General features: G+C 45.7%; 1 protein-coding gene across 2 annotated transcripts; it reads left to right on the top strand.

The window, feature by feature from the left end:
* The first annotated feature begins 1,228 nt into the window (after window positions 1-1,228).
* Window positions 1,229-26,481, top strand: OBI1 (ORC ubiquitin ligase 1). Of its 2 annotated transcripts, none has more exons than XM_081858117.1 (6): window positions 1,229-1,413; window positions 10,954-11,089; window positions 11,985-12,076; window positions 13,469-13,717; window positions 16,127-16,215; window positions 23,910-26,481. In XM_081858117.1, exons 1-6 carry the CDS (start codon window positions 1,342-1,344, stop codon window positions 25,471-25,473), a joined length of 2,202 nt encoding a protein of 733 aa, XP_081714243.1. In that variant the 5' UTR covers window positions 1,229-1,341; the 3' UTR covers window positions 25,474-26,481. The 2 variants fall into 2 exon arrangements, with proteins under 2 accessions (XP_081714243.1, XP_081714244.1); XM_081858118.1 differs by lacking the exon at window positions 1,229-1,413 and adding an exon at window positions 1,592-2,006.
* The last annotated feature ends 363 nt before the right edge of the window (window positions 26,482-26,844 follow it).

Raw genomic sequence — 26,844 nt, 5'->3', positions numbered from 1 at the left:
TATTAAATTTTCTAGCTATGAAGTGGGCGGCATTTCCGAGAGACGCTTTTGTGGATCAGACCTATATGCAACAGATATATTACGTATGAATATGCCATGCATGACGGAAGCAAGTTCTGCAGTCTGGTTTCAAGGAGAAACGTGGTGGAATTTATATCAGCTCAAGTATAATTTGGCCACAATAAGGAAATTTTGTCCATGGTATGATTATTTTCCACCTAGTCCTTTTGATACATTGGCCCCCTATTTGCAAAATGTAACAGTTCCAAAATACAGGTGCGCTTTCACTTTTGCAAGATTAAATATACTGCCTTCAGCTGTAACTTGAGGGCTGATTTCAAAAAATCCCGCTGGAAAAACGCTTATGTCCATGTGGAGATGGCAGTATTGAATCAGTAGCTCATGTGCTGCCAGCTTTCACTCTTTATAAAGATTTGAGGTTATTCCCCCTCTACTACTATCCATACCAGCTCTCACGACCATTGCTACTGTGTTGTTTTCTTCTAACAGATGAAGATAACCTGGTGACAGCAAAATAAAAAATTAGCAGGGGCACTTATAATAAGTTCTATTATTTGATTATTGACGGAAACCTCTAGAATGTATTTTGTATTGTTTTTACCTGTGTCTTCAATACATTGTATTTTATCTTATTGCTATGGCTAGTGGCTGATGCAAATTCTTCTGACTGTGATTCGATATGGTTTCAAGGAGAAACAAGGTGGGATTCACAGCAACTCAGGTACACTATACACAAGCAAGAACCGCTTGCACTGCTGGAAAAAAGCCAGCGTATGAATTCAGCGTGGCTTTTGTATCTCTTCGAGGATTAATTGGAGAAAGTGCAGTGTGGTTTAAATCATTTGGGTTAAGAGTTTGTTTGTTTGCTTGCTTTAATGTCCCTGACATTGAGCCGGTCGCACACTCAACCTCAATTATCTCATAGGGTTATTGTAAGGACACAAGGGGAGAGGCTTTGGTAAGCCTGGGTCTGTTGCACCAATTCCGACTGAAATTCTTACACATTCGAAATAGATACGTGTGCGCACATCCGTGTCTGCCAAGGCAAGGCAAGAGAGGACAAACCCGGCAACAAACTCGCGTTTTTCACGCTCTACGTGCTCAGATTTCTCGGCCCCTCCCTCCTCTCCTCCCCCTCTTCCGATGAGAAGTCTTAAAAAGCGTCCGCGTCAACGCGAGGAAGATTGGCCTAGCTGGCTTTCCGTACTGGGAGCCCTAACAGCGTGAGAGTTGAAGAGAGCGAGTCTTCCTTCGCCGCCGCCGCGGTCGCCGCCGCCTGTGGATTGGAACTTCCACGCTCGCGGGATTCGAAACGTCACAATGGCTCAGAACGTTCAGAATGTAACACTTTCTCTCACGCTGCCCATCACTTGCCACATTTGCCTGGGAAAGGTAACGGCACCTTGCGTTCGAGATGCAACCGCCCCCCACCCCACCCCAAAGAAGGGACACTTTGAAGCGTGCGTGGTCCTCGGGAGAAAGCCATGCCTTGCCAGGGAGGAGAGCGAGAATGGATTCCAAGGAGGATTTCCTCTCTCTTCTCCCCCAAAAAGCTGTCGCGTTTCCCTCTGACACGTAGCCGATTGTTCCCCGGTTCCCAGATTTATCCCTGCAGTTCACCGGAACCTCGTGTGTGTGGCTGCTTTTAAGAGCCAGGAGGAGGAAGGGAGGCCTTAGCTGGACCATTGCCGTGTCGGAAAGATTCGCTTCCGCTTTTCAAGACTTACTGGGCTGTACAGTACTGAAATGAGGACGCGTTCGCTTTTTGCAAAATGAAGGGAAGCTCCTGTGATGAAGGGTCGGCCGGGGGGTGGGGGCGAAACGAAGACTTCCCCCTTCCTCCTCGTTTGTTTCGGGGCTTTTTAAAATTAGTATTTTAGAGTGATTGGAAATTGCTTGGATCAGAGTCGATGCCTTGTCAGTGGTTTTGAGAGACGAGCTTTTCAATCTGGGTTTCTGCAGGCTGAGAACCTGCTAGTAACAAGGTAGGCCAAATAATTTGGAGTAGAAGCCTAGGCCAGAGAGACTCCCCCCGCCCCCCTCGTTTAAGGACAACCCTGCTTGCTTCACTAAGCTCTCCACAACCAATAATGTTATAGGAGTTCAGCTGGAGTTTGTTTGTTTTCCCCCCTCTTGCTTTCTACCTTCGTTCATGGCATGTATGCTGAGAAAATGTTGACTAGCACTGCAAGAAATGATCCTGAGCTATGATTCCAGATCTTATTTACAACCACTCTGTGGTCTGTTGTCTTCTTTTCCTCCCTCCCAATACTTATGGGAAATTGTGTTCACCGAATAGACCTGCAAGCCTGTTTTGAGCAGGCTCTGTATACACAATGGAAAGTTTGTGGCCGTGAGTATGATGGAGCTTGTTGGAAAACGTTTCCCCTCTTTCAGATCTGGTGGTGGCTTTTCTCATGGAGAGAGGGGTGTCTTCTTCTTTGGCGATCACTCGTAGCTGAGTAAGATTGTCTTCCATGAACACGATTTTAATGATGTGTCCATAAGTGACTGTGGAGGCCAATTCTGGATCCACACATCCTTACACAGCGGGGACATAGGTTTCTGGGTGTGAGTTGATCATGGTGAGTGTTTGCCTTCATCTTAGCACATTTCTCCCTTTCGTCCTGAGTTCAAACATCTTCAAAGTCCATGACACCTTTGGCAAAGGCTGTTCTCCAATTGGAGCACTCGCAGGCCAGTGTTTCCCAGTGGTCAGTGATTATACTTGATTTTTTAAGATTTGCCTTGAGAGAGTCTTTAAACCTCTTTTGTTGACCACCAGCATTACGTTTTCCATTTTTAAGTTTGGAATAGAGTCGTTGCTTTGGAAGACGATAATCAGGCATCTGCACAACATGACCAGTCCAACAAAGTTGATGTTGAAGAATCATTGCTTCAACACTGGTGATCTTTGCTTCTTCCAGTAAACTGACATTAGTTCACCTGTCTTCCCAAGTGTTATGCAATTTTTTTCGGAGACCTGTCTTCCCAAGTGATATGCAATTTTTTTTTGATGGAATCTTTCAAGGAGTTGGAGATGGCATTTATAAGTTTCACAAGCATACAGTAAGGTTAGTAGTGCAATAGCTTTGTAAACAATCATTTTGCTTTCCCTGCGAATGCCCCGGTCCTCAAAACCTCCGCACTTCAATCGGGAGAAAGCTGCACTCATAGAGCTCAAGTGATGCTGGATTTCGGCATCATTGTTGGCCCTTGTGGAAAGATAACTGCACAGGTAGGAGAAGTGATTGACACTTTCCAATGTTACACCATTGAGTTGAATTTGTGGCACTGCAGAGGGGTTGTTTTGTGCTTGTTGGTGCAGCACCCTGGTTTTTGGGATGTTGAGTGAAAGGCCAAGCTTTTCATAAGCTTCTGCAAATATGTTTAGGATGCTTTGGAGGCCATCCTCTGAGTGTGCACGCACTACGTTGTCATCAGCATACTGAAGCTCTATGACGGAAGTTATGGTAACCTTACTCTTTGCTTTCAGCCTACTCAAGTTAAAGAGCTTTATATCTGTTCGATATATGGTTTCTACCCTGGTGGGGAGTTTCCCTTCGACAATGTGTAGGATCATGGCAATGAAAATAAATAATAAATAGAGTTGGGGCGATAATACATCCCTGTTTAACACCTGATCCCACTGTGAATGGTTCACTTTGAGAGCCATTGTTATCTGCAATTGTTACTGTCATATTATCACAGAGGCGCCGAAGAATGTTCACAAATTTATCTGGGCAGCCAATTTTCAGAAAAACAGTTCACAGGGCATTATGATTTACAGTGTTGAAGCCCTTAGTGAGGTCAATAAACACCATATACAGGGGTTGGTTTTGCTCTCTGCATTTTTCTTGAAGCTGCTGAGCAGTGAAAATCATGTCTATTGTCCCCCTAGAAGGTTGAAAACCATTTTGGGATTCAGGAAGGGTAGCCTTGGCTATAGTTAGGAAATGGTTTGCTAAGATCCTTGCAAGAATTTTTCAGACCAATAAAGAGATGCCTTGATAGTTTTTGCTATCCGTTCTATTACCTTTTTTAAAACGTTTGGCAATTTTGGCATCCCTAAAGTCTGCTGAGATCTCCTCTCTCAGATTTTCTCGATGAGCTTGTGAAGTTGTTGAATTCCACCCACTTTGAAGACTTCAGCAAGTAACCCGTCAGGTCTACTGGCTTTGTTGATTTTCATTTGGTTAATAGTTGTGCACAACTCTCCCAGATTTGGAGATGCTGCAAGCTCATCTCTAATTTGTTTTTACGGGATTCGTGAGAGGACCTCGGCAGCTACGGGGGTGTTGTGGTTAAGGAGATGCTGGTAATGTTCTTTCCAGTGCAATGCAATAGCTTCTTTATCTTTTGGAAGTGTGGTACCACCTGTTGAGTGTAGGGGCCATATACAAGTTTGCTAGTGGAGTATCTTATTTGGCAGGATAGTGCAGTGCTATGCTTTTGGGGCAATAGGGATTGATAACCAACTGGGTAGCTCAGTTGGTTAGAGCATGGTCCTGACAACACCAGGGTTGCAGGTTCGATCCCTGTATGGGATAGCTGCATATTCCTGCCTTGCAGGGGGTTGGACTAGATGATCCTCAGGGTCCCTTCCAACACTACAATTCTGTGATTCCTCTGATGCCTTTCAGGTGAATACCAACTCATAAAATATCAAGATGCTTATTATAGTCGGTCATCCTGCCGGGCTGCTGTCAGAAACAAAGAGTGGCATGTAAATAAGTGTAATAGCTGCTCTTCCTTTTTAAAAAAATAAAACAGAATGCTTTATAAACATGTTAAAAACTTAGAAACATACCCGAATAAAAGCCATACACCAATATGAGAACATTCTGATTTTTAAAATTGCTGATATAGAAACATGAGTAGAGGTTGAGTCCTTATGGACTATAAATCTTTTATAATGATTATTGTTTTTAGACGGAAAAGCCACCATTAAATATTTTTCCCTGCTTCGGTAGAACCAAAATAACCTCAGAATAAACAAGTAGGCCCACTGATAAATTGGTCTTCAGTAATCTGGTAAAGCTATAGTGGATTGATCTGCTTGTATTAAAAGCAATGCATTCTTAATTATGAAACTGCTGAAATCTTCCATTCTACATTTGAATGGTGTTGTCAGTTGTGTTTATATATCTTCTAAACGTTGAGTCACTTTGAAACTCTAGGGGGATCTATTTGATGGATTGCTTGAACCTCTGACATAGCTTTGTTCACTGAATCAAGGTAAGGATTCAGGCACTAGCCAGGCCTCAAATCATTTGTTGTTGTTGCTGTTTAGTCGTTTAGTCAGGTCCGACTCTTCGTGACCCCATGGACCAGAGCAAGCCAGGCACTCCTGTCTTCCACTGCCTCCCACAGTTTGGTCAAACTCATGCTGGTAGCTTCGAGAACACTATCCAACCATCTCGTCCTCTGTTGTCCCCTTCTCCTTGTGCCCTCCATCTTTCCCAACATCAGGGTCTTTTCCAGGGAGTCTTCTCTTCTCATGAGGTGGCCAAAGTATTGGAGCCTCAGCTTCACCATCTGTCCTTCCAGTGAGCACTCAGGGCTGATTTCCTTCAGAATGGATAGGTTTGATCTTCTTGCAGTCCACGAGACTCTCAAGAGTCTCCTCCAGCACCATAATTCAAAAGCATCAATTCTTTGGCGATCAGCCTTCTTTATGGTCCAGCTCTCACTTCCATACATCACTACTGGGAAAACCATAGCTTTAACTATATGGACCTTTGTTGGCACGGTGATGTCTCTGCTTTTTACTGTGCCTTTATTTGCTGTCTGCAGGCATTTTCACCTGAAGCAGAGAGGACATTAAGACTAGGACTTGGTAGAGCATCCTTCACTAACCTGGTCCCTCCAGATATTTTGGGCTAAAACTCCCATCAGCTCCAGGCAGGTTGGGACAGTAGGTTGAAACTGAACGCTTTCCTGCCCATCAGAGAGAAGGTTTTTGGAATGCCCTCTCCAGAGAAGTGCATCTGTTTCAACTTATTTTCCTGGACCAGATGAAGACTTTCATTGGTACAAGCTTCTGGATTGGCTGGCTGTAATTTGACTGGCTTTTATTGATGTATATTGTTGTATTTTAATTGTAGGCCACCTGGGTGCTTGAGGCCAAAGAGTGGTTTTCGGGTTGACCTGATCAGCATCCTTTGTTCTTCACTAGCTAGTGTTTTGCAAGCAGCAAATGATGCTTTGTTTGGGAAATGGACTCCCAAGAATAAATAGACAAAACTCGCCTGTGTGATTTTTGTGTGCCCCCCACTCCACCCCACAAGTTTGAATCCTGTGTACCAGAGGTGACCAACCTTTGACCTTCCAGATCTTGCTGGACTCCATCATACCCAACTGGCATGGCCACTGGTTAGAGATAGTGGGGGTTGTGGCCTAGTGACTTCTGGAGACCCAGAGGTTCCCTATATCTTCTGTTTACATGTTCTCCTGGCATAGGTCTTTTTGTAGCCAAAATGGCACCACCTCCAAGGTTTGCAGAAGTACCTGCATTTAAAAAAATGTAATAGATAGCAACCCCAGAAAAAGCCGAATGAGAACTGAGCATGCTCAGTGGACAGGAAATGCCAATTGCCTGGGCGAGGAATAAAACAGAAAAACATGGGGGAGCAGGAGTGGAATAGAGTATCCTGGAAGAGGGCTGGAACAGAGTGTACTTTGAGAGGGCACGACTGGTTAGCTGTTGCACTTAACAGGAACACATCAAACAGCAGCGTTTGGTTGCTGGCCCCACCTTAAAACTCATATTTTCCTCAAAACCTTTGGACAGCTCCCTAGCCCTGATACCCTCCTTCTGAAACAAACTCTGTGTGTAATTGAAACAATGGCATATCTAGCCATGTGTTTGCACTGCGACACCCTCCTGTCTACCTCCCCCTTCCCAGTAAGCAGCAGCCATTCAGCTGTCAGGAGGACAGTTGAGCATCTCTGCCATGCCACCCGCTATTGGTCGTACAAAAGGTTTCTGACTTGTCTGAGGTTTTTTTGGCACCCATTTCTCCACCCAGGCTTGTAGCAGTCCAAAGGCATTCTAGACCAGGGTTTCCCAAACTTGGGGCTCTAGCTGTTTTTGGACTACAACTCCCATCGTCCCTAGCTAGCGGGACCGGTGGTCTGGGATGATGGGAATTGTAGTCCAAAAACAGCTGGAGATCCAAGTTTGGGAAACGCTGTTCGGGACAAAGGCACTTGACAAGCGCATGGAAAACCAGCTGGTATGGTATGAGGAGAGTTCAGAGGGCAGATAGAGAGCCCTGGATGGCTATACAGTGGTACCTCAGGTTAAGTACCGGTACTTAATTCGTTCCGGAGGTCCGTACTTAACCTGAAACTGTTCTTAACCTGAAGCACCACTTTAGCTAATGGGGCCTCCTGCTGCTGCCGCGCCGCCAGAGCACAATTTCTGTTCTCATCCTGAAGCAAAGTTCTTAACTCAAGGTAATATTTCTGGGTTAGCGGAGTCTGTAACCTGAAGCGTATGTAACCTGAAGCGTATGTAACCTGAGGTACCACTGTATTTGGCCCCTGAGCCTGAGACACCCCACACGTTGCAAGGCATTGTAGACTTAGGTTTGTTTGCCTAGGATTTTGTACCACAATGCTTGAGAAATTAGGCTTTTTCTTTTATTTTATCCTGTGTCTCATATCTCTGGAAGTAGAGCAGAGTTTAGAAGCACAAATATATGAAAGGCATTTGGGAGCAAAAGTAACATTTGTTTTGGTCTCTAAAGAAGTTTTCGCAGTGGGCGAAGTAGCATTATGAAATGCAGAATTTCTCTGTTTATAGTTGATTATTGAATCCCAGGGTTGGACTCCAAGCAGAATTTTAAATTAAAGGGAGATCTTATTAGTAATGCCTTTCAGAAACTTATTTTTCTAAAACCGTTTGTGCTCCTTTAGGAAAATATATAAGCATCTTGTTAAGATACAAATACTTAAAGCCCCAATTCTCTGTGGCATAGCAGCTCTTTACTTCTGCCTTCTGTACAATAGAACATATTATATTGGATGGTTATCAGTGCTTAGAAAATCTCAGCAGGGTGGAGAAAACCTCTTGCCCTTCCGTGGTAGCTTGACTAATTTTTGTCCGCAGGGAAATGGCAAACTGGCGGAGTTTTTTGTGCTGCAGATTCTTCAGCAAGTCTAAACTCCGTTTCGAGTTCACTTATCATCGCATCTCTTGGGTCTTTTGTCCTGGGGTTCTGTGCAAAAGAAACACTGTGCAGAACTTGGGCTTTGGACAGTCTGGACTTCCTTTTTATTTTCTAAAGTTTCTAGTTCTCAGTGTGGTGTAAAACCGGGAAGGCGGAAATCCTGGAAACTTGAGTTACGTTGGACCAGAAGCAGTCAGGGGCAATCTTCTAAAAGTCTAGCAAGCAATATCTATATTTTTTTGTTACTTTTTTCAAACATTTTCACAAAATCTAATAATTATATTGTTTCGTAAATTGACTTCCTACTCTCACCTCCACAGGGTTTTTACTCAAACCCTTTCTACTGCATTATATATATTTATATGTTACAGAAAGCTTCTCTATTACAATTACTTTTTCCTTTTTCTTCTGCTGCTTTTATCTCACGATTTCATTTGACATAAAGTCCACAAAGAGCGTCCATTCTTCTACGAAAAGTTCATCATTTTGATCTCTTAATTTCGCTGTCATCTTTGCCATTTCTGCATAGTCCATTACTTTCAAAAGCTGCCACTCCTCTTCTTTCCATTTCTGTGCATATAATATTCTAGCTGCCTGGACCTGATATCACTTTCACTTTTCATCACTTTTTAAATTTGTAATACCATCTTTCTATCTTACAATACCCAAGGCAGTTTACAAGCTGAAGAAACAAAGAATGTACACCTTATAATCTAATGCAATATAAAAAATCTAATGCAATATAGTGCAAATCTAATGCAGTATAAAAAAGTGATAATAAAACATAACCTTAAAATAAACAACCTTTCCAAATAAAGTAACATTCAACAATCCATTAGAATAATATAGAATAATATTAAATATCAGCATACAAAAATTAAACAGAAATCCACTCTTAACAATTACAATAAATAATTTCTAAACTACAATCAAGAAAACAACAGCAAGCCACAGTGCATAAAATAATACAATACAAATTGAGAAGCAGAGACTGGAGGGTGGGGGAAGGCAGGTGAAAGAAGCCTTGCCTGATGAAGTCTCTCCCCTCACTTTTTACATTCTGCTCTGTTTACCCCTTCCTTACCCATGTATTTTCTTTCTTTCTCTCTCCCTCTCTGCTTTGGTGGCATTGCTGCTTGCTGGCTTACTAGTAGTACATGTGAGAAGGATCTAGGGGTCTTGGTGGACCACAAGCTTAACATGAGTCAACAGTGTGATGCAGCAGGGGAAAAAAACCTACCGCTATTCTAGGCTGCCTCAACAGAAGTATCGTGTCCAGATCAAGGAAAGTAATAGTACCATTCTATTCTATTTGCGGGTGGCTCTGTGGTCTAAACCACAGAGCCTAGGGCTTGCCGATCAGAAGGTTGGCAGTTCGAATCCCTGCAATGGGGTGAGCTCCCGTTGCTCGGTCCCTGCTCCTGCCAACCTAGCAGTTCGAAAGCACATCGAAGTGCAAGTAGATAAATAGGTACCACTCCAGCGGGAAGGTAAACGGCGTTTCCATGCACTGCTCTGGTTTGCCAGAAGCGGCTTAGTCATGCTGGCCACATGACCCGGAAGCTGTACGCCAGCTCCCTCGGCCAGTAAAGCGAGATGAGCATCGCAACCCCAGAGTCGTCCGCGACTGGACCTAATGGTCAGGGGTCCCTTTATCTTTACCCTTATTCTGCCTTAATCAGACCACACCTGGAATACTGTGTCCATTTTTGGGCATCACAATTTAAGAAGGATGTTGACAATTGGAACAGGCTTCCTTAACCTCGGCCCTCCAGATGTTTTTGAGACTACAATTCCCATCCTCCCTGACCACTGGTCCTGCTACCTAGGGATCATGGGAGTTGTAGGCCAAAAACATCTGGAGGGCCAAGGTTGAGGAAGCCTGAGCTGGATCGTGTGCAGAGGAGGGCAACCAAGATGATCAAGGGTCTGGAAACTAAGCTCTGTGAGGAACGGTTGAAGGAGCTTGATATGTTTAGCCTGGGAAAGAGGAGACTGAGAGGAGACAGGATAGCCATCTTCAAATATCTTAAGGGCTGTCACATGGAAGAGGGAGCATGCTTGTTTTCTCCTGCTCGGGAGGGCAGGACTCGAACCAATGGCTTCCAGTTGCAAGAAAGGAGATTTTGACTAAACAGACAGAAAAAGCTTTCTGACAGAGCTGTTTGATGGTAGAACGGTCTCTCTCGGGACGTTGTGGACTCTCCTTCCTTGGAGGTTTTTAAGCAGAGTTTGGATGGCCAACTGTCAGGGATGCTTTATCTGAGATTCCAGCATTGCATGTGAGTGTCTGGAGGCGGTTGGAGGATGGATGGCGGCTAACAGATTGAGGTTGAATCCTGACAAGACAGAAGTACTGATTTTGGGGGACAGGAGGTGGGCAGGTGTGGAGGACTCCCTGGTCCTGAATGGGGTAACTGTGCCCCTGAAGGACCAGGTGCACAGCCTGGGAGTCATTTTGGACTCACAGCTGTCCATGGAGGCACAGGTCAAATCTGTGTCCAGGGCAGCTGTCTACCAGCTCCATCTGGTACACAGGCTGAGACCCTACCTGCCCACGGACTGCCTCGCCAGAGTGGTGCATGCTCTGGTTATACATTATTTTTATTATTATTTTATTATTACACTTGGGTTCCTTCTGACTCTAAGATTCTATGTTCCTTGCATGATTTTTATGTGTGTTCCAAGCCAAAAAGGGAGAAGAGTAATTGCTGCTAGAATACCTTTTTAATTCTTATACCCTCTCCGTTGCAAGGTCCGTCATCCGGTCATCTGTGCCAACAACCATGTCTTCTGCTCCATTTGTATCGAAGTGTGGCTGAAGAACAACAGTCAGTGTCCTGCTTGTAGGATCCCCATCACCACTGACAATCCTTGCAAAGAGGTCTTAGGTAAGGCATCCTTTCGCCCTCCCATCAAATGCATGCAGAATCTTTTTATCCTCTGAATGGCACGGAGCCTTTGCAGCATCCAGCTGCACTGTTTCTGCTGAGGCTCGCAACCAGCTCCTGTATTTTTATTCTGCCCTTTTCGCAAAGGTGGCGTCCATTTCACTACCCCATTTTGTTTTCCCAACATCTCCGAGAAACAGATTTGGCTGTGGTAGTGTGGATGGGACAGGTTATCAGCAAACCCAGGTGTTCCCAGCCATAGCCTTGATTCTCCAGCCAGTGCGCTGCAGTGGGGTGTAGTGGTTAGAGCAGGTGTCACCAACGCAGCACCCACAGGGGCACGTGCCAAGACCATTCCTGGCACCCGCAGGGTCCCTTCCCCTTCTGAAATGAGGCTTGAAAGAAGCATTCTGTTGTAGCCAATAGAATAGATTCAACATGTGCTGAGTTTGTTGTTTGTGCCAGGGAAAGTTTCCCCAGTTTGCAAATAATGTGCCCCCAAAGTCGGCAACACGGAAGCAAAATGTTGGCCTGGGAAAACTGAATTCAAATCTCCGCTCAAGCCGTGAAGTTTACTGCTTGACCTTGGGCCAGTTACTTTTTTTTTTTCCTACTTAGCCTACCTCGCAGGGTTGTTGTCAGGTTTAACCCACAGAGCCTAGGACTTGCCGATCAGGGCGTTTGTCAGGAGGAGAGTCACCTTAGGATATGAAAGCCTTTGTGAATCGTAATCTTAAAATAAATTATATTTAAACTTCAAAACGAAGTGTGCAAACTTGCTGCCCCTCCAGATGTTGAGGCAGGGATGTTGTAGTCTGGAGGCATCTGGAGGGGCTGCAGATGTTTAGAAGAAAGCTGAGCGCTGAACGGTGCCTTGCTTGTTGTGTTGCTGCAGGAGGGACAAGTGAAAGCAACCCTGTGTTCAGCCCGACGGTCAGGAAACAGCTCCGCAAAACGAGGCTGGAGCTAATGCACAAAGAATATGAGGTAAGACCATGTCAGGAGGGGCGGTTTATGAGGTTCTGGTTTGTATGGAGCCAACTGCCTTGGGACACATTAGGGATGGGGAACCAACAACCTATGGACCTTATTAGGTCCGCAAGGCCATTTTGGCCAAGCCACACCCACCTGCCCTACACCTGTGAAGTGTGGGGCAGGTAATGACCTGGCTCAGCTAAAAGCAAAGTACTCCGCAAGGCTTTGCAGGAGGGTCTTTGTGGATGTTCCCAGGGCTTTGTAAGCCCTGGCGAATCAGTGGGTTCTCAGGTCCAGTGTTAGAAACCCAGCCTTTATATTGAGGAGCTTAAGGTGTACACTGGATGGAAGCCCATATTTTGAAACTGCTTTGTGTTCCAAGGTGCTGTTCCATACAGATCTGGCTAAAATAATAATTATAAGAATAATAATTTATTAATTATACCCTGCCCATCTGGCTGGGTTTCCTCAGCCACTCTGGGCGGCTCCTAACACAATATTAAAAACACGATAAAACCTCAAACATTAAAAACTTCCCTAAATTGGGCTGCCTTCACATGTCTTCTAAAAGTCGGATGGTTGTTGATTTCCTTGACATCTGATGGGGGGCGTTCCACAGGGTGGGTGCCACTACCGAGAAGGCCCTCTGCCTGGTTCTCTGTAACCTCACTTCTCGTAGTGAGGGAACCGCCAGAAGGCCCTCAGTCCTGGATCTCAGTGTCCAGGCTGAATGATGGGGGTGGAGATGCTCCAGGTATACTGGGATAAGGCCATTTAGGGCTTTAAAGGTCTGCACCAACACTTTGAATTGTGCATCTGCCTAGGCTCTGCTGAGAAAAAGATGCTGTATGAGATCAGCCTTTGGTCTGATCCAGTACTATAAGATCGCTTTCTCTCTCTCTCATGCACACACATATGGGGTGAGTCATTTAAAAGGGACCCCATGGATACAGAGTACACATGTTCCACAGGGCCTGTTTTAAAAGACTCACCCTGCATATACATGTACAGTGGTACCTCGGGTTACAAATGCTTCAGGTTAAAGACTCCGCTAACCCGGAAGTAGTACCTCGGGTTAAGAACTTTACCTCAGGATGAGAACAGAAATCGTGCACCGGTGGCAGTGGGAGGCCCCACTAGCTAAAGTGGTACCTCAGGTTAAGAACGGTTTCAGGTTAATAACGGACCTCCGGGACAAATTAAGTCCGTAACCAGAGGTACCACTGTACTCTTTGATGACAGGTTCAAAGCTAGCTCATTTTCTGTAACCTTCAGGAGAATTGAGCAGTATAACAAAGAAACTTAGCTGTTTTTGTTGTTGTTTTCCCCTCTCCTTTTCCTGCCTCCTGCAAAAACGTGTTTCTTCTGCCCCCCAATCGGCCGTGGGTTTGCCTCACTCGGAAGGATGAAATAGAATCTCTGCAGAAGGAAGTGGAGGAGCTGAAAGGGAGCAAGCTCAGCCTGGAGGCGCAGCTCAAATCTGTCCTGCACCCCGAGACGCTAGACGTGTCTGATAAAACCCGGGCGAGTCCAGGACTCTCGGAGGACGGGCACAAGGTTGATCCGGAGACTTTGGCAGTATGGACACAGAAGCTTCAGGCAGCTAATGATATGTATGAAAAAGTGAAGGAGGACATGGGAGCGCTAACGGAGGTAATGAGTGCGAAATCTGACGATATTGAATGGGCAGGGATAACGGGCGGTGTGACCTCTTGTGTAATTTCCTAGGTGCGTTGAGAAGAGAAATAGGGTTGAGGCACTGGGTCAGTGGACTTCCTGTTAATTGGCCATTGTCCAATATTCCATGAAACCAAGAACGTGGTTGTGTGAGGTTCATGTGCTGTCTTCATTTTTGACACACCGTCATTTAATGGCATTGGGCAAGCCCTGATCCATGTGGGGATTGTGCACTTGAGTGAAATCGTGGCGATTGAAATACCCTATCCCCCATTCCGCTCTTTTATGACGTTTCCAGGTCACTTTTGGGCTCGGCGCTTTGTGCGATTGCTCACATATCGGCCATGACTAAAACGGAGGCTGCCTGTAATTAACAGAATGGCGCCTGAATGTTCCCTTCATGGCCGTCGAGATCATATAACACCGGTCCTGAAAGACCTACATTGGCTCCCAGTATGTTTCTGAGCACAATTCAAAGTGTTGGTGTTGACCTTTAAAGCCCTAAAAGGCCTCGGCCCAGTATACCTGAAGGAGTGTCTCCACCCCCATCGTTCTGCCCGGACACTGAGGTCCAGCGCCAAGGGCCTTCTGGCGGTTCCCTCACTGCGAGAAATGAGGTTACAGGGAACCAGGCAGAGGGCCTTCTCAGTAGTGGCACCTGCCCTCTGGAATGCCCTCTCTTCAGATGTCAAGGAAATAAACAACTATCAGACATTTAGAAGACATCTGAAGGCAGCACTGTTTAGGGAAGTTTCTAATGTTTGATGTTTTTTCATATTTTTAATATTCTGTTAGGAGCTGCCCAGAGTGGCTGGGGAAACCCAACCAGATGGGCGGGGTATAAGTAATAAATTATTATTATTATTATTATTATTATTATTATTATTATTATTATTACAGGGTGGCACATGCATGTTCCCTTCATTTAGGACCCACAATCTTGTAACAGTCCCTCCTGATAGCTTTGACCCCTTTGCCTTCGCTCCACCTATTTTGGCTTCCCCACTCCACTTTTTCTCTCTCCAGATTGTCCACACCTCCATGACATTTGCTCAGTGCCAAAGAGCCACAGCATCCCTATCCTGGTTTAGCATAATGTAAACAAGCTGTAGGGAGCCTCTGTCTCATGGTGTGCTCACACAACTTTCCTCTTGCATGGTCAGAAGGAAGAGTTAGGACACTTCCAGTTTTGCCTAAGTGCAATTTGTCTGACCTTGAAGGTCCAATCCTTATCTACGCCCACCCCGATGGGCTGACTCTGACAGGCAGGGCAACCTGTTTGCCCGTCACCTGGATGCCAAATGATGGGCAGGGGGGTTTCTCCGCCTGCCCGCGAAAGACCAATGTGCAGCCGCTGACAGTGAACTGGTCTGTCGGAAACGCAGCACAAAGACGCTTTGCAAGCCCCGTGTCTGCGTTTCTGGAGCGCCAAGTCTCGGTTGGCAGAGCGGCTTTGAGTTGGTTGTCAGCTGCAGGATCCTGCAGGCTTGAACTAACAGCCCATCAGCTGGTAGAGCCATGACTTCAGCCCCTGTTTTTTGCAGGTATCGGCTGTGCTGCCGAATTCCCCACTGTCAAGCACGGGGCAAGTAGGTGTGGTTTGGAGGAAACAGGGATATGGGTCAAAAGTTGGCCTGTGGGCTGCAGCCCTGGTGCGCAACTGAATTTCTGATCTTTCCTTTGTTGCAAGTGTGCGAACGTGTGCGCCTGTGGCTTCCTTGCCCTTAACGGAAAACGAGACACTTGATTCCGTTCGCGGTGACAAGAGGGGCTTTAAATCCTGAGGCTTATTAATAGCAGCATTCTGCAAGCGACACCAATGGGGCCTGGCAAATAAGTTGTCATCGCGGATTTTGTTCTCTAGAGTGTGTGTTTCTGTGCCTCTCTTTTTATTTTTTCCTATAAGGGGAAAAAGCCGCTTGACAATCTTAACTCGGTTTGGGAGAGTCGGGAAGCTGTTCAACACTCATTTTGCTGATACCTGCACATTGTAATGTTAATGCATTTAAAGTATTTAGTCATGTGGAGGAGAAGGAGGGGGGGAACATGGAATTGCCATTAGGAGCTCCCCACCACCACCCCCTTAATGACTGTCAGGCTGAACTAACATGGCTCTGTTTATTTCCCTGGGTAGAAGCCTTGCGGTGTATTTTGGGAATATAAATTAAAAATGCCTGTTCTCTCTCCAGTTTTTGCAAGCCATTTCCCAGGGTAATTTTTAAGTGGTGTCTCTGTCGAGGGTCTCAGAGAAGAGGGAGCGGAGTTAACTGTTGCTCCTGTCTAAATATGCTTCCCCTCCTTTAAAGTCTTATAAACATTACGAGTGAGTTTGTTTGGGGTTTGTTTTTTTCCTGCGTGCTTATAATCCTATTTATTTCCATATAGGTAAATAAGAAGCTGAGGCTCGAAAACAGTGGCCTTGTGAGGGAGAACTTGCGGCTAAAGGCTGAGGTTGGAAGCCGATCGCCCCAGAAGTATGTAAATATTTTAAAACCTGTCGTGCATTATTCATACGATCATACGCAGCTACTGGAGGACCATAACCGCCGTTGCAGGAATGCAGACTGGGCTGGTGGAGAGCTTTGTCTTTGTTTTGTGTGTGTGTATGTGTGTGTGTGGAGATTAAATAGGAATTCTGAACGGCTTGTCTTCCTTCAGACTTAGATACTACATGCCGTCTCTGTCTGAATGCATGGTGATTTATATTAGATTTGTTTCAAAACCACCTACAACGATATTACAAAAACTGCTTGATATTTGCCTGTTTCCTACTTCCCCTCCCCCGCCCAACCACCACCACAACCCCCTGTGCTGTTCTATAGAATAACAATAAAAAAATAGATTTATTTATGAGTCCTCAAAACAACTTGCACCACAGGTATTCAGGTGGAAATTTATTGGTTTTGTTGAAAGTGTTTGTAGTCCACCCTGCAGCCCGAAGGTCCAAGGGTTGAGATGCAAAAACAGGACAATCAAATCAACAGCAGGTAAAAATGATTCCCCATTCCTTCATGACAACGGTACTGCTAACTACAGCCTTGTATTCAGATGCTTGGATGCCATGGGCGGCAAGGGGATCTGTGGAAGTAAATTAATGGACAGGCAAAGGGTAGAGCAGGGATAGCCAACATGGTACCCTCAAGATGTTGATGGACTTCAATTCCCATCAGCCCCAGCCATGGGAGATGATCAGAGATGATGAGAGCTATAGTTCAACAACATCTGAAGGGTACCATCCATTCTTCCTCCACCAACCAGTAGGGTTTCCAGGTTGGCCTCAGAGAGCCTACTCCTGGTTGCTCTCAAGGTTACTTAGAGAACTTTAGAAAGCCATATTGTTCCCTCTTCTCAAAACATTGGTTAAAACAGATCATAGCATTGTCCACCTTTTCCACAATGACTCCTCCAGTAGTTTTGTGGCCATCGTCCATTTCCCCCAGCACTCATACAACAAGTTTTGGAACCCGGGGTCCCCAACATGGCACCTGTGGGCACAGTGGCACCCTTGGAAATTCCCGTCGGGACCTACCAAGGCCCACCAGCCTCTTCCAATGTTTAGTTCTTCTTCTTCCTTTGTTGAATTTAAAGAGTGTGGTGAACAGCTCCTATCACTAACCATTGGCCATGGTGGTTGGAGGTGATGACAGTTGGAGTCCCAACAACTGGAGAACTTGGTGTTCCCCACTCCTGATCTGCTATGTTAAAAGACTCATCACTTCAAAGAACTTGGTGAGACTGGGAGAGCTCAGTTGGTAGAGCAGGAGACTCTCAACCTCGGGGTTGTGGGTTTGAGCCCCACATTGGACAAAAGATTCCTGCCTTGTAGAGTCCTTTCTGACTCTACAGTTCTATGATCCTTTGAGAGAGAGGGCGGTCATCTCATCTTGGCTGTCTGATGTGTGCAAACCACAATGTTGGGTCGGACATGAGATACATTCCTACCTAACTTCCTTCCTGTGTTAAATGCACTAGAAATAGACTGGTGGGTTAGTTAATGTGCTGATGTAGCCCTGCTCAGTCTGTACTTCTCCATGTGTCCCTTATGGCTGCTAGAATGGTGGTCTTTCTGAGGTCCAGAGACACTTCTTAAGAGAACCTGCGCTTGAGAGTACAATGCTTTCTCTTGGTAAGCAAATTAGAGGTTGCCTCTAATGCAGGTTGCATTAAATAAACATCTTACACATTTCTTCCATTGGACTTTTCTGCTAGATCTGCATATAAGTGAACTGTGCATATTTTGCACAGACAAGTCTCTCTCTTCCACGGCAACTACGGCTGGATCTCAAAGTAAATGGCAGCTTGCTAACAGGCCCCCGCGTCTTCTCACCATGAATCTTGTCTTGCAGCCCCTTCCAAGGGGGCTGCTACTGAAGATAGATGGTGACCATCCTGAAGGGAAAGCGACATGCTCCCTGGCTTCCAGTGGGAGACAAGTATTGTTGGAATTTGAACAGCGGAGGCTGGGTTCAAAGGCTGCCTCGGCCTCTGTTGGCAGAGTCCAACAGCACTTTTTGCGCATTGGAAAGCAGGGAGAGGGTGCCCCCCTCTGAAACTTGCATTTCATTGCATTTCCCCGCTCTGCTTAGAAGGATGACAAGAAGGCCCCAAGAGAATTTCCAACTTCTCCCAAGTGCTTCTGCTTGAAACAGAAACAGAGCTCGCTCGGCAGCCATTTTGAACGTGCAACTGGTTTGCATAATACAGTGGTACCTCAGGTTACATATGCTTCAGGTTACATACGCTTCAGGTTACAGACTCCGCTAACCCAGAAATAGTACCTCGGGTGAAGAACTTTGCTTCAGAATGAGAACAGAAATCGTGCTCTGGTGGCATGGCGGCAGTGGGAGGCCCCATTAGCTAAAGTGGTGCTTCAGGTTAAGAGCAGTTTCAGGTTAAGAACAGACCTCCGGAACGAATTAAGTACTTAACCTGAGGTACCACTGTACCAAGATTTTCAACCTTTCTGAGTCCACGGCTCCCTTGACCAACTATGTTCTTTTTTTGGCACCCCCGTGGGGCTCAGGAGCCCAGTTATGGCAGCTCCTCATCCCTTTTCAAACACTCTCGCTTGTGGAGTGTTCCCTCAGCCACTTCTTCTCTCCCCTCACCTTGAGAGTCCTCCAGGCAGCATGGCCCATGGTCTTTGAGCAGCCACCCCCAAAAGAAGTGCCTCCTCACATTGCCCCATAGGGGCCTGGGAAGATGATGCCCCCAGCCTTAGCAGCCTGATGGAGACTGGCCAGAGGTGAATGTGAGGCCATCTTACTCACCTTGGGAGGCAGCAGCAGGCCTGCATGGCGGGAAGGCCATGAAGCACCAGACACTCAGCTCCTAGACAGGCCTTGCACACAGGAAGCACAAAAAAGGCCAGCACATTGCCTGTCTGCCCAACCTCCCACTTGTCTATCCATTCCAAACAGCAAGGGCTGGTGGACTGGCTGGCTGGGCTCCCTCGCCTGCTTGCTTGCCTACTCCAAAGCTGCTTCAGCTCCTGGCAGCCAGCACCACCTGACCAGCACCAGAGCAACCATTCACCTGCGGACCTTGTAGCAAGGGCTGCTGCAACAAACAGCTCTGCAAGCCTTTGGGAGGCAGAGATGCAAGAGGACATCAGAGGAGGGAGGGGAGGAAAAAGGGACAGAGTCCAGTGTTGCCCACGGCACTCCTGACCACCATTCAAGGCACCCCAGGGTGTCACGGCGCACTGGTTAAAAACCACTGCTGCAAGCCAAACCATGGTTTACTGAGACCATGTGAAGGTAGGAGATCCCAGAGAAGAGTCCACAGCCGGTTTGTTCTTCCTTAAGGTCCTTTTGGGGACGCGGGTTAAACCATAGAGCCTAGGACTTGCCGATCAGAAGGTCAGGGGTTCGAATCCCCGCAACAGGGTGAGCTCCCGTTGCTCGGTCCCTGCTCCTGCTAACCTAGCAGTTCAGAATCATGTCAAAGTGCAAGTAGATAAATAGGCACCGCTCCGGTGGGAAGGTAAACGGCATTTCCGTGTGCTGCTCTGGTTCGCCAGAAGTGGCTTAGTCCTGCTGGCCACATGACCCGGAAGCTGTACGCTGGCTCCCTCGGCCAATAAAGCGAGATGAGCACCGCAACCCCAGAGTCGGTCACGACTAGACCTAATGGTCAGGGGTCCCTTTACCTTTACTAAGGTCCTTTTTGCTGCCATGCTGAGCTAAGGTGAGGTTTGGCTTTGCACACGAGTCACTGACATTTGACGGCAAATACTTTCAGGGCGGCTTATAAATGGGAAAATAGCAAAAATTTAAATGGCGAGTAAAAGTGGGCACCCCCCCCCCGCTGCCTAAATTCAGACATCTTGAGAAACCAGGAATGAATGAATTTTATTATTTCAGTCACAGACCAGTTCCAGCCCACATACAATATCAAGGAAGTCATAAAACACGATAGGGATATATTTGAATTTGCAATTAGGTATAACACGGACGATACAGATATAGCAACAGTTTAAAAATATATAAAGTAAAACTTAGTCACTAACATATAACCTTATCATTTAAGGCCTTAATCATTATGATTGCACAGCTTGTTCCCTAAGTTTTATGGCAATCACACAGAATTTGGTTACCCTTAACGTGATCTCAGGATCCTTGTCCTCTACCAAGGATTTTAGACATTGAAGTTCAGATTCATTTGGAGATTTTTGCATAGCAGGGGTAATAAATACCGAGCGTATATCCTCATAGAAACAGCAGTGTAACAAGGCATGAGAGACAGAGAGAAACCAGGAAGAACTTTGCCCAGCGCAAATATTATAACCGATACATTTGTGTGTGTGTGTGTGTGTGTGTGTGTGTGTGTCTGTGTCTTATACTTCTACCCAGCTCTTCAGTTCAAATGAATACTCAACAAGGCTTAGAAAAGAAACACAAATCCAATATGCAATATTAAAACCGCAAATACAGTGACTGAAAGTAGCGTTTGTTAACTGCAGCACCAAAACAAATGTTAAATATATTTATAAATCTGTGCAAGAAGAGTTCAGCTTGTAGTCTGTTCACCTGACACAGTTAATTTTTGATCAGTTTTTGTTATTTCTTGCACCTGTGGGTGTGCTTCATGTTGCATCTTCAGTCTCTTGGTCAGGTGTGCACTTCAGCAATAGCAGAATGCTTTTAAGTTTCTCTAGCCACATCCTTCAGAATTCATCAGCTCTTCTGTTTATGGACTTACCCCCAATTTTGCTTCGGGTGAAATTTGAGCAGCAGCTCTCAGTATGAACCAGGCAGAGGGCCTTCTCGGTAGTGGCGCCCGTCCTGTGGAATGCCCTCCCATCAGATGTCAAGGAAATAAACATCTGACTTTTAGAAGACATCTGAAGGCAGCCCTGTTTAGGGAAGTTTTTAATGTCTGGTGTTTTACTGTTCTTTTAATTCTCTTGGGAGCCGCCCAGAGTGGCTAGGGAAGCCAGATGGTTGGGTATAAATAAATTATTATTTTTATTATTATCATGATGATGATGAACCAGTCAAACCTCCCCAGGGCGAATATTTTTCATCTGGGGTGCTATCAGCCCATCCTATGCCCTTTTAAAATGTGGGGCTTTTTCGAGTGGGGGTGTTATTGGGTTGTTGTTGTTATTTTGATGGTGTATTTTGTGGTTTTATATTTTGATTTATTCTGTGAACCTCCCTGAGACCTCCAGGTATAGGGCAGTATATAAATTCAATAACATAATAATAGCATAATATTAATACCACTGAGAAGGCTCTCTTCCTAATTGCCACGTGCCTCACTTCAGATGGCTTGGGGCAGCCGGAGGAGGAACTCTGTAGATAAGCCTGAGTTTACAGGTGGAGAAAGGGCATATCCTTCAGAGATCTAGGTACCGAGCCATTTTAGGCAGGCCCCAGCACTTCGAATTAGGCCCAGAAATCTAACTAAAACTTGTGAAGCAAAATGATCTAGGGAGTCAGCACAAACTCTTCATCAAAAGCACCACTCTGCTCAACTGACTGCTGTGGTTTTTTTGAAGTGTGCGGGTTTGGAGTTCCAAGGAAACAAGCAGCTTTGCAAAAGATTTTTTATTTTATGTTTTTAAAAGTTCCAGGAGAAAGCTGTACATCAGAGAGGAAAATAATCGCAAGGCTCCAAATGAGTCTTAAAAAAAAAAAAAAAAAAAAAAAAACCTCTAAAGGATGGTGACAATTGCTGAATTTCATATTGGCATTTTTATATTTGACAAGGTGACATTGTGGATGAAATGTATATTGTAAAACACTGCTGAGCTGTAAGAAAATGATTGAATGTAAATATTTCAAGATGTGGACTGCTGTTCAAATGTTATCATAAATCTCTGCCATTGTTTTAGGGGATAATTCTTCATGCATATTTGAGTTGAATGGATAGGTCCAGCCCCTGGTAGGGTAATCTTCTGCTTGTTATTGCCTTAGTGCTGCTAATGGTTTAATTTTCAGCTGTAGACTCTCTTTTTTCTAAACTATTCTCTGCTCCCTTTTATCATAGATGTAGAATTTGGGGGCTTAACTAGGGCATAATCGCCATGTTCTAGGTTTTGTCGCAGAGTGGTGCTTTGCTGACTTTTAAAGACATGGGCATGACCCAGCCTTGTGTGGGCACAGTTTTCAAGTATGGAGGAGCTGGTATCACTATCATTTTAGTTGTACCCCATCCATCTGACTGGGTTCGCCCAGCCACTCTTGGGCGGCTTCCAAAAGATAGAAAACCATAAGCAGAACATCAGACATTAGAAACTTCCCAATACAGGGCTGCCTTCAGATGTCTTCTAAAAGTTGTATAGCTATTTATCTCCTTGACATCTGATGGGAGGGCATTCCACAGACAAATTTTATGCTGGATGATGGAGGGGTGATTGGGATGGTCAGCACTCTTATCCTTCAGCTGTTTACTGTTAAAATAAGCTACAGAGGTCTTGACATTGAGGAAAGAAGGGTCAAGAAACTAGGATTTACCATGTGTGTGTTGCCAGGGCCATAATAATAATAATAATAATAATAATAATAATAATAATAATAATAATAATTTATTTATACTCCGCCCATCTGGCTGGGTTTCCCCAGCCACTCTGGGCTGCTTCCAACAAAACACTAAAATACAATAACCTATTAAACATTAAAAGCTTCCCTAAACAGGGCTGCCCTTAGATGTCTTCTAAAAGTTTGGTAGTTATTTTTCTCTTTGACATCTGATGGGAGGGCATTCCACAGGGCGGGCACCGCTACCGAGAAGGCCCTCTGCCTGGCTCCCTGTAACTTCACTTCTTGCAGTGAGGGAACCGCCAGAAGGCCCTCGAAGAGGGATCTGAACAACGGAAGTGGAGATGCTCCTTCAGATATACAGGGCCGAAGCCATTGAGCACTTTCTCCTGCACCATTCTCCTGCCTCAGAGCTTTCCCAGTCTGATATTTCCATGGGAGGTTCCCTAGGCTGTTGCCTCCCCACATTCCTCCTCATCTAGCCAGTCCTTGGAAAGAATCTGTATTGGAATTCTTTTGATGACGATATTGTTTTATCGCTTGTTGTATGTTGGCCGGGAATCTATTGGGAAGATGGGCAGGAATAATAATAATAATAATAATAATAATAATAATAATAATAATAATATTTATACCCCACCCATCTGGCTGAGTTTCCCCAGCCACTCTGGCTGGCTTCCAATTGAAGTAATTGTTATTATTTATGGGATTTGCTAGTCCCTTCTTTAAACGAAACCCCTTTTTAAAATGAAATGTAAACTCAGCACAAGTTACAATAGTTAGATAAATAGCCCAGCAGTGCCTGGAGAGACCACAGATTCCTCATCTCCCTTCCCATTCCATGTCTGCCATTCTCCCTTCCTTCTCAGAGTCCCTCTTACTTTTCCTGACTCCATAAATGTGTCTGTCTTCTGAGCCACCTTCGTCAGAGCTATGAGTTGTTTGCATATAACAAATTGTATATTTAATTACCTTTAACTTTCAAGCCACAGGTTTCTTCTAGGAGGCCTATAGAACCATGTTTTGTTGATCTTGCCTCTGTCATAAAGCTATGGCAGGGTAAATGGGATTGTTGAGGGTTGCTTCTTGTATAAATAAGTGAAACGGTAAGAATTGGGGTGTCGGTTGACTCTCTGTTTCCTTTAACCCTCTTTATCGCCTCACATTTTGGTTTCCTGCAGATTCGGAAGGTTTACCGTCGCCGTGCTTCAGTCCAAGCTGGAACAGTGCGAGCGCGAAACCAACCGCCTGAAGAAAGCTTTGGAGAGAAGCGATGCCTACATCGAAGACCTGGAAGCTCAGGTCGCTCGGCTGAAGAGGGAAAGCAGCCAACGGAAAAGCACAAGCCCGGAAAGCGACGCGGCGGATCCCATGGAGGACAAAGAGAGTGGCAGGAGCGCAGCCAGCGAGATAGCGCTGCTGGAGAGCCCGGAAGAGCCCATAGACCCGAGCTGCTTGTGCGCTAGCCACAGCCCGGATGACCTCGAGCAGCCGGCGGGTAGTGGGCTGTTAGGGAGCAGCAATGACGTGTGCCTAAATTCAGCCGGCCGGGGCTGTTCGGATGAGCCCGTTGCTCAGTGCTCGTCCGGCACGGACGTTTTCGCCGGCTCTCAGGAGGGCCTCTTGGATATAGGGGGCTCCGAAATGGACACCTGCTCGGAGCAAACATGGGATAAAATAGAAGACTGTGTGCCATACAAAGAAGAGCTTTATGAACTCCCGGATCCCTGCACGCCTCTGTCTCTCAGTTGCCTGCAGCTGAACACTCCTGGCAACAAAGACGACCCCGCCACAAAAGAGGAGGATCCCAGAACGACGCCCACCTTTCTGAGAAAACTGGAGTTTGAGGATTTCGGTGAGGCGTCGGATGACGGGAACAAAGACTCTCCGGAACATAGCGCCAGCAGTTGCGAGGGCGGCGAGACCAAGGCGGCCTGTTTTGCTTCAGACAAGCCGGTGTTTTGGAACAGGTGCGAGCCACGCTATGACGAGAACTTTGAGGGCACCGAGCCCAGCACGGCTCCCGGCGACTCTGGCGAGCCTTTGGCGAAATCCAGCGACAAAACGCACAACCCGAGCGTCCCGAAAAAGCTGCATCCTGTCCGCTCTTCGGAAATGAATCGAACCAGGACGTCCAGCGAGGCGTCTATGGATGCCGCCTACCTTGATAAAATCTCCGAGCTGGATTCGATGATGTCCGAGTCGGACAATAGCAAGAGCCCCTATTACACTTCCAAGTCGTCTTCTGACCTGGATAACTCATGCAAGTCGACGCAGTGTCCTGACCTCCTCAATGAAAAGGATAAGACTGCCAAGGAGAGGAAGGAGCAAAACGCTCTGAAATGTCCTCTTGCAGGTGATAATTCGGAAGAGGGGAGTGACTGGAAGTCTGCCACCTTTTCCATCCTTTCTCCATCTGCGTTAGAGACGACAGAGCCGTTCCCGTTATTTGCCGGCCGGACTTCAGAAACGAGTGAAACGAAACCTCGGAGTTTCCTATTCCAACGAGAGCTTTCCCCAAGCTTTCTGTTTAGCAACTCTCGAGGGTCATTTGAAGAGCACAAACTTGGGTCCCCTTTCTATAAGGTGGCGCCTGAGCTGCAGACCCTCCACAACCAACTCCAGTCTCCTTGGTCGTCATCCTTCATACCCGACAGAAAAGCCAAAAGTATCCACGCATCGGCGAAAAGGAAAATCCAGAGTAGCCTGTCCAGCGCGAGTCCCTCAAAAACGACCAAGAACTGATTCCCCTTCTTGACTTTCAGTGGGTTTTTTTGTTTTGTTTTCCTAAACACAATACTTTAGTGCCAATGTGAAAATGTTCGTTCCTTCACCATCCCTTGCAAATTCCTTTTGGGTTCTCCAGTGACCTCAGTCTGTCCTACTTTGACACTGAGCGACGGAGTGTCAAATTCCTTTGGTGCAGGGGTGAGGATCCTGTGGCCTTCCCAGATTCATCCAGACTGCAATTCCCACCATTCCTGACAATCTGCTGGGCTGGTGGGAGTCTGGCAACATCTGTAGACCCACAGGTTATTTCCCCCTCTGCTTTGGAGTACATTTTCTTGAAGAATAAATCTTCGTAATGTTTATCTCTTGATAGATGTCTTCAGGTTTAGGCACCTCGGGGTTTGTTTTTGCTTCTCTAGCGTTGGGTTATAGGAGGTCTCTGTCCTGTGAGGAGCTGTTAAATGCCCAGTTACTGAGCCTTGACAGATCTTCAAAGCAGTTTCTCGTGGAGACAAATCATGATATGGGTTTGACACCAGTGGGGTGGCTGTGTTGCTTCTCGTTTTCTTCTGCAAAAATGTGACGGGAGCTATCATCACAAAGCCTAGCTTCTCTCCGAACCTGGCTTCCACCGCAAAACATTTGCTTGCTCGCACCTGCATGAGTCTTTGCTGAATCTGTAGCTTTGAATATGTAGCTGTTAGTCTCTTTCTTTGGCAGTTTTCATTTGGAAAAATAATGTTGTTTTGCTGAAGACACAGAACCCAGTCCTTTTTGCTTCTTTGCTCTCCTTTTTCTTTTAATTAAACACTCCTTTCAACTTTCCAAAATGAGAAAGTGCCACTGTTGTACAAGACCGTGTTGTTTTGTGACTGTGTAGTTCATAAAAATGGGTTGGTATGCTAATGCCTTGTTTACCAAATGTGCACTGAGCATTTTACATGAATACTGTACTGTTTTACATTAATACTGCATGCTTTTTTCCATGTGGAATGAATAAAAAAAAATGTCACAAGCGCCGCATTTCCTTGATGCTGCTTCAGATACTGAATTAGCATACAAAGAATTGGAGACTTTTGCAATTAGAAATCCTACTCGGAATGTTCATTAAGTCGTTCCCTGTGATAGCAGCGCGTACCAGTTTTGTCAATGTGGTATCGAATAATGTAGCTGGTATCTTTTGATTTCCATCCTGCATTAATGTTTGGTTTCAAATTCACTTGTATTCTATTCTTGCCTTCAAAGAGCTCCGGGTAGCAAAATGTTCAAGGGGCTATTGCTGTTCATTTGTGTATGGGGGTTTTTTTTTGCATCCCAACTCCTGTCAACTACGGTCAAGCAAGAGGAACTGGCCTGAACTACACATTACGGCATAATCAACCCCTC

Source organism: Podarcis erhardii (assembly GCF_964252035.2).
Source record: "Podarcis erhardii genome assembly, chromosome: 4".
Classification (NCBI taxonomy): domain Eukaryota; kingdom Metazoa; phylum Chordata; class Lepidosauria; order Squamata; family Lacertidae; genus Podarcis; species Podarcis erhardii.
Note: the sequence above shows the minus strand (reverse complement) of the source record. Positions and strands in the feature narration are given on the sequence as shown.

Coding starts and splice junctions, on each gene's coding strand:
- OBI1 (XM_081858117.1), top strand. CDS start 1,342: ATGGCTCAGAACGTTCAGAATGTAACACTTTCTCTCACGCTGCCCATC. Junction 11,090..11,984: donor TCCTTGCAAAGAGGTCTTAG/GTAAGGCATCCT, acceptor GTGTTGCTGCAG/GAGGGACAAGTGAAAGCAAC. Junction 13,718..16,126: donor ACATGGGAGCGCTAACGGAG/GTAATGAGTGCG, acceptor ATTTCCATATAG/GTAAATAAGAAGCTGAGGCT.